The sequence below is a fragment of the Magnolia sinica genome, chromosome 14 (assembly GCF_029962835.1).
Source record: "Magnolia sinica isolate HGM2019 chromosome 14, MsV1, whole genome shotgun sequence".
Lineage (NCBI taxonomy): Eukaryota > Viridiplantae > Streptophyta > Magnoliopsida > Magnoliales > Magnoliaceae > Magnolia > Magnolia sinica.
In genome coordinates this window covers 1,784,678-1,792,412 of record NC_080586.1, presented here as the reverse complement: position 1 = coordinate 1,792,412, position 7,735 = coordinate 1,784,678, and the positions used below count along the sequence as shown (strand labels likewise).

Here is a 7,735-nt window from a genome sequence, read left to right as displayed (position 1 = left end):
GGATGGTTAGAATTTCTCGATCAGTCTGAGACTGGGTATTGTGATATCCACTAATCTCTGGATATCGGTACATTCGTTCTACATGTGATTAGGTCACCACCACTTTGAGAATAGTGGTGAACTTACACCGGAGACTTTTCCGGTCCTCGCTCGCTCTCTCTACAAGGCAGCACCTTTGCTTTTAATGACAGGTTATTTGATGTGCTAGCGGTGTATGGGTATCCATACTCACGCAAACAGATTCTGTACACGTGGAATACATGTAGTGAATCCAGACCATCCAAATAGTGTGCCACATTTGAAGGATCGTAACCCAAAGGTTAGACCCAACAGATTATCGTAACTGTCCAGTTGTCTCTTATCAAATGGACAGTTAGGATAAGGTATTGCCAGCAGCCCGGACTCCACAAATAAATACAAGTCGAATCAATTTAATTTCAGGGAAATGAATCATATAATGTGGGTCCCGCCAAGCAGACGGTCTGGATCGATATGTGTGTGAATGCCACTTGTACAGTGGGCGGTTGCACCCATGCAGTAGATACATGTTGCCAGAAATTAAATGTCTATGGTTCATCTGTGTAATGCCAGGCCTTGAAAACTCCAGATCAGAAGGGTGGGCCATTTGGTTTTATAACGTGGATTGTAGTAGCAGTGTTTAAGGGATCTCCGAGAAGAGAAAAAAGGGAGGAGAGGGGTGCAAAAGCAAAGGCATTGGTCTCTTTCTCCATATATTACACAGATCCCTATGGAATGTAAGAGAGAAATCCCAGCATTGCTTGCTACAACTCATTCCTTTTGCTTAGTTTAAAGGAGCTCGTTTTGTTCTCTTTCCAAACCTCTTTCTTGAGAGAGAGAGAGATTTTCATGGCTTGGTGCTGCAGCTACAAAACAAAAGAACCCAGATTAAAAAATGGAGGGAAAACAAGAGCTATGGGAATATGATTAGTATTTGTGTTTTCCAATGATTGGGATTCCTTGCAACAACAGATCCTGGTAGGAATCTCTCTTTGGAGAGAGAGAAGAGAGAAAGATGAAGGCCATGAATGATAATGATAATGATAACAATAGCTGGTTGGGTTTCTCACTCTCTCCTCACATGAACATGGATGCATCTACGGACCCACATCAGCATCGTCATCATTACCACCATCGTCAGCAACATCATCATCATTATCATTAAACACAAGCTGCAGCTGCTGTTTCTCCTGCAGTTCCAAGCAGCTTCTTTCTAGCTCCTCCTCAGATGGAAACACAAGGTGGGGCCCTTTACTCCCAGTTGTCTGTAATGCCACTGAAATCTGATGGCTCCCTTTGTATCATGGAAGCTCTTACAAGATCACAGCAAGTTGAAGGTATGCCTCTCTTCTTCCATCTCTTCCATTCAGTTTCTTTTAAATAGCTTTTAAAAATAAAGTCATGTCTATCTCTTTGTTGATGGAAGCAGTGATGCCAGCTTCCTCTCCCAAGCTTGAAGATTTCCTGGGTGGTGCAACCATGGGAGCCCACCAGTACGGATCCATTGACAGGGAAGCTATGTCTCTAAGCTTGGACAGCATGTATTACCAGCACAACCGACAGGCTGAAAACAGCAGGCAGCAGCATTCCCTAGGCCTTCTCCAGCCCTTCAGGCAGCTGATTCAAGCCCAACAGCAGCAGCAGCACCACCCATACTTCCAGCCACCACAGGAAGGGATGTGCACAGGATTAACAGCCCATGACATGTACCAGACTGCGTTGGAAGTGGCGCCGAAGGAAGCCCAGATCCCTCTAATGGCAGATGGAATACCAGGCCTGAAGAACTGGGTGGCCAAGCATTACTGTGCTGGCCATGCAACGAGTGAGAAGATGGGTGAGCGTTTGGATGTTGAAGGAGGTGGACCAGGGTCTATTGGTGGTGCAATGGGGTATGGTGATTTGCAGTCCTTGAGCTTGTCTATGAGCCCTGGTTCTCAATCTAGCTGTGTTACAGCTGCTGCACAACAGCTATCACATGGTGGGGCTGATTTTGGACCCATGGACACAAAGAAGAGACGGGGTGCGAAGGTGGGCCAGAAGCAGCCAGTTCATAGGAAGTTCATTGATACATTTGGGCAGAGAACATCACAGTATAGGGGTGTTACAAGGTCCGTAGAAGCCCTCTTTCTCTCCTCCTTTCGTTTATTGTTTTTGTTTTTTGGTTATTTTAGTTCATATATAGTGGTTTGTCATTGTAACTATTTTTGGGGCTTGTAGTCTCTTGCTTTCTTTCTTTCATTTATTTATTTTTTGCCTTTAAAAATAAAAAATGTTTTGAACTGGGTTCCTTCTGTCACACTATTTTGTTTTTGTTTTTGTTTTCCCCCCTAAATTCATGTGTGGTGCTTATGGGTTTATTTCTCTCTTAGTTTTTGTTTTGTTTTTTTGTTTTTTTTTTCCTTCCCTTCTTTTTAATGCTGTTCTTGCAGTTGATATTTTTCTCTCGGGTGTCTTGCTCTTTTATGTGTGATGCTTCCAATGAGACTTTTTTTTCTCCTCTGGGTTGCTCCCATTTCCATTTTATTTTCATTGCTTTCTATTTTGCTTATAATAAGGCTATTGGTTTTATTTACCTCAGGCATAGGTGGACTGGTAGATATGAAGCCCATCTATGGGACAACAACTGCAAGAAGGAAGGCCAGACTAGAAAAGGAAGGCAAGGTTAGTAAAACAATAGAGGTATAACCATTTTCAGCATCGTTGGTTTTTCCCTTTCACTTTTCCTTCTTCTTCTTTTTTTTTTTGTTTTTTTTTTGTTGGTTGAGTTTTTTGAATTGTTAGCCTGACTGCTAAGATATGTTGTTTGTCTGGTTGTTTGCATGTGCGATTGCAATCCAATCAAATGCCTGGCAATTTATTTGGGTGAGCCCTCTCTTTCATTCCTTCGAGTTCTTGAAATTTTCTTTAATCATCCAATACAACATCCTGTTTATTTATTGTAACTTTCATTGCCATTTGTGGATTTTAGGGGGGTATGATATTGAAAAGAAAGCTACAAGAGCTTACGACTTAGCTGCGCTCAAGTATTGGGGACCTTCAACTCATATCAACTTCCCGGTATATGATTCATAGCAAGCGAAATGGATTAATTTGTCAATCTCTCTGTTTACTGAAACTGTGGTTTCGTGTTTTCTGATGTTGGCCTGAAAATGGATTCTTTGCAGTTGGATAACTACCACCGAGAACTCGAAGAAATGAAGAACATGAGTAGGCAGGAATATGTTGCCCATTTGAGAAGGTATGAATTGTTCCTGTTATCCTACAGCAGCAGCAGGCCGTCTCTTTATCCATAAATCTCATCTTTTACTTCTCTCTGTTGCAGAAAGAGTAGTGGACTCTCTAGAGGCGCTTCAATGTATCGTGGCGTCACAAGGTCTTTCAAATTTCCGTCGTTTTCAACACCCATTTCTCTAGGCAGGAAGTGATTACATGCTGAAACCTCTGTTCTGTCCTGTTTTTCAGGCATCATCAACATGGGAGATGGCAAGCACGGATCGGTCGGGTTGCGGGAAACAAGGATCTTTATCTTGGGACCTTTACTAAGTGTATTCAAAATTTCGAATTTGATAGGTCCTGGCTCAGCTCATTGATAGCCCTATGTAGAGAAGGTCGTGCTCAGGCTAAAAAATATAGCCTATTTATGGAAATGAACCAGGTTTTTAGGTTGTACTGAACCAAACCAGGTGCATACGTGATGTATGTATATGTATACCTTGTTAGGACTCGTGGAAGCACACAAAAAAGAATCAAACAACATAATTACAATCGTACAAGCAAATCCAATAGAGAACACTTTAAATTTATGTAAAAAAACCTTTTCACGGGAAAAAACCACGACGCAGAGTGATATTGCACTATAATAACGTAACAACTCTCTAACTAATAAGCACGGATAAATAAGTATAAATGGAAATAGAAATAAATTGTGAAAAATCATGCAAATTATGCAATCCGTCTAACTGCCGATTCAAGTGGTTGAAATGCGTTGATTCGTCAGGTTGGCCTATCAAAAACTCCAAAAATTATTCAGAGAATTTTACCAAAAAACTGAATATTTTCAAGATTATTGACTAACCGATGGCCCATATTTCAGCATAGATTTGAGGAATTCGATTTTCAACATATCCACTAGTCGAGCCCAATGTTTCCTTCTTAAACCTGAATTAGTCATGCCGGGTCCCATCAGATCGGTTGAGCCTAACCCTAATGAGAACTTAACTGACTGAGTTGGGAGGGTCCATACTCAGTCAGGCCATAAGTTAACAGATTGCAAGTGGGGTTCGGGCCAGAAATCTTGGCCCATTTAGTAAACTGGACATTATTGGGCTTAACCCGACCGATTGCCACCCCTAAAGAAACCTTGATGGGACCCAGTCGAATGGGCCAAGCAATCGAAGGCCCAAGTAGATGTGTGATGGACCCAAAATAAACCTCAAGTTATGATTATAACCCTTGAAATTTCGACAGTTGACCAAATCATAGGTCATCCACTCAGTCTGTGTGAGTTTGTGAGGACTTCCACTCCATTTACATTAGGAGCCCATGATTTGGATGATTTAGATCACCAAAAACGTATGCCACATTTACAGTGGCCGTGTGCATGAGTATGGATGCTAATGGTCTGCCAGAGTATCAAATAACTTCATTTTCTTAGCAACCACAAAGGGGTTTTCTATAAAGGCTCTCCATGGCACCCACAAATTGCTAGTATGTACTCTTTTCTATTTTTATATTTGAAGTGCTTTTACACCCATGATCTCTCTTTGAACACTTTGCTTGTCATTTCATTTCATGTCTTAGAATCCAATGCATTAGCTATACCATCTTTTGCATCCGTAGGACTTTAAAAATAGTTAGAAATCATGTCTATAAGAAGCTACACTAGTACCATTTTAATATTCTGGCTTTTGATTTATGCTAAAGTCATGTCACCAAACAAGGTTATGATTGCATTAAACGAACTAAGGGTTATGTTATACATGTAGAGAGAGAGAGAGAGAGAGAGAGAGAGAGTACGTGTGTGTGTGTTTTGGAGGGTGGTGACTCACCGCGGCTTTGGTGATCACCTGATCCATGACTATAGGGCCCACCTTGATGTATGTGTTGTATATCCACACTGTACATTTGTTTTTTGAAATCATTCTAGGGAGTAGGCCAAAAAATGAGGCATATCCAAATCTTAGGTGGACCACACCATAGTAAATAGTGGTGATTGACCATTAAAAATTTCTTGTGGGCCACAAAAGTTTTTGATCAAGCTGATATTTGTATTTTTCCCTTCGTCCAGGCCTGTGTAACCTTATTAACAGGTTGGATAGAAAATAAACATTATAGTGGGCCCTATGAAGTTTTTAATAGTGGGTGTTTAATCACTACTATTCCGTATGGTGCAAGATACATGTGAAATTCGTAACTACTTCATTTTCGGGCCCATGCCCTAAAATTATTAAGAGATTTTTTGGACGGCATGCATGTACAACACATCCAAAAAGGTTGGCCCCACAGCCAGGGATCCACTAAATCTACCCCCAACCAATTCATACTTTTTTGTGCTAAGATCCATTCTAGCTTTAGATATGTTTTCTTTGTGCGTAAGCATCTAACATGAGCCAACACAACAGATATATGATAAATGTTACAGATTTATCACAATTGGCCCCAATTGGCCCCACACAGTCTTTATCACATGAGTTCTCAACACTGTACCTTCCATGTGGCTATAGCCAAAGGGAAGTGGTGGAGATTGCTTTTGAAAAGGAGTTGAAAGGACAAAAAATGCTAAGCATAAAAGGTTGAAGGAAAAATAGCAAAACAATAGAAAGTTGAAATATTCAGCCTAGAAAGTTTTTATTTTTTGGACGGGGCCCCAGTTCAAAGTGAGTAACATGGTATAAATTATTTAGTTTATTAAAAGATGACCCTTAGATCAAGCTGCCAAAGTCCAAATCTATCCTATAGCAATAGGTTATGATGTATTCAAGCAAACCTCAAAGAAGAAGCAATAAGGGATCCCTAACACTACTAATTAACAAAACATACACACACGCACCCCATTTAAAACATGCTATGTATCCCACTCTTCATGGGTCTATCCCATTGTTGATGCATTAAACCACATTAGGGCCATGGTATTAGACGAATTTTGTGAGGTTAGTTAGATAATTTGGACGAGTTTAGTTGTGGAAAGAAGGGAAGCAAATTGCCCAGTGATTGAACACCCACAATTAAAAACTTCTTGAGAGCCACATAAGTTTTAGATCAAGCTGATATTTGTGTTTTCCCTTCATCAAGGTTTATGTGAGCTTATGAACAGGTTGGATGGGAAATAAAACTCACGGTGGGATCTAGGATGGTTTCAATGGTGGGTGCGATTATCCCCACTGTTACCTGTTGTGTGGTCCACTTGAGCTTTGGATCTGCATCATTTTGGGGTTAAGCTATAAAATGATCTGGCAAAAAACTGATGGACAGCGTGGATATAAAACACAAACATCACAGTGGGCCCCACAGGACCTGCCACCAGAGAATCTGCTAGGAGAAAGTACTATATATTAATCTTTTGGTTTTGTTTTTTCATTTGAAAATGATAACTAAAAGACCATCTACCTTGAGCTTGGACCCTTAAATCTCCAATAAGATCTACTTTCCCATATACTGGACGTGTTTAAGTTAAACTCTAAGCATGGTCTAATTGAGCTGAGCCATGGGCGGCTCACCCCACTCCAACCCAAGATCTCCGTGTGCGTTTACCACTGAGCCATGCATTGAGACCCTCAGTAATCACTTTCCTAAAGACTCTTCTAACTAGGAATGATCTGGTGTGGGCTAGTACCTTGTCAAACTCCTAGTTGCTTGTGGACGTGCACAATTCATATGATCAATCTGGACCGCCCATTTGGCCCCACCCACTTTTCATGGCCCGCTTTGCAAAATAATGCGAACGGATGATTCAAACTGTTCAATCAGCCGCATGCAAAAAGGGATGGAAAAGATCATTCATAAAAAGTAATTCTTGCAGAGTAGAGGAAGAAGACCAGACCTAACCTAATTGATGGTCCAGATAGATGTATCCACGTGCAACCTGGTGCATGGCAAGGTTTCCATACACTTCATGGCCCACTAAATCTTTACTCTACTCATTCACCCAAAAAGAGATTAGCAACAATAACTCAAATTAAGAAAAGAGGGTTATTATCTTGTTAAAAAATTGTGGGTGCGCATGAAGAACATATAGTTAGTGGAGTAAAAAAGTGCAAGTGGCTTAAGACCATCAGTTGGTTGAGGTTTCACGTGATAGAACTTTGAACTCAAAAGGAGATTAGAAAAGAGAGACTACGGCAGTAAGATGGTCCACCACCTTCCATGTTCCTCAAGCAAAAAAATGAATGGACGATTTCGCAAAGAGACATAGTCATGGTTGTGACTGGTATTCGCTGTCGCTTATGGCACCACCCAAAAAAAATGAATGGACAACTTAGCAAAAAAGAGGGCACCAATGGAATCAGTGAGTATTAATAACAAGAGCATATATATGTTTTCTTCTTCTTTTTTTTTTCCTCACTCTTTGAAATCTCCCTCAAGCAAGCTTGTTCTAGGTAAGACTCCTTTAACGTTTGTGCAGTTTATTAGTGGCTAGCTAACCATATGAGAGATACCATAAGCATTGGGTTCCATTCTAGATACTATCATACTAGTGGCTTATTGGGGAGACCAACTT

General features: G+C 40.7%; 1 protein-coding gene across 1 annotated transcript; it reads left to right on the top strand.

The window, feature by feature from the left end:
• Nucleotides 1-659: 659 nt before the first annotated feature.
• Nucleotides 660-5,814, top strand: LOC131225944 (AP2-like ethylene-responsive transcription factor CRL5). The gene is made up of 8 exons (XM_058221554.1): nucleotides 660-1,355; nucleotides 1,445-2,126; nucleotides 2,597-2,679; nucleotides 2,987-3,075; nucleotides 3,183-3,256; nucleotides 3,341-3,391; nucleotides 3,481-3,588; nucleotides 5,742-5,814. The coding sequence occupies exons 1-8, from the start codon at nucleotides 1,247-1,249 to the stop codon at nucleotides 5,812-5,814; spliced, it is 1,269 nt and encodes a 422-aa protein (XP_058077537.1). The 5' UTR covers nucleotides 660-1,246.
• The last annotated feature ends 1,921 nt before the right edge of the window (nucleotides 5,815-7,735 follow it).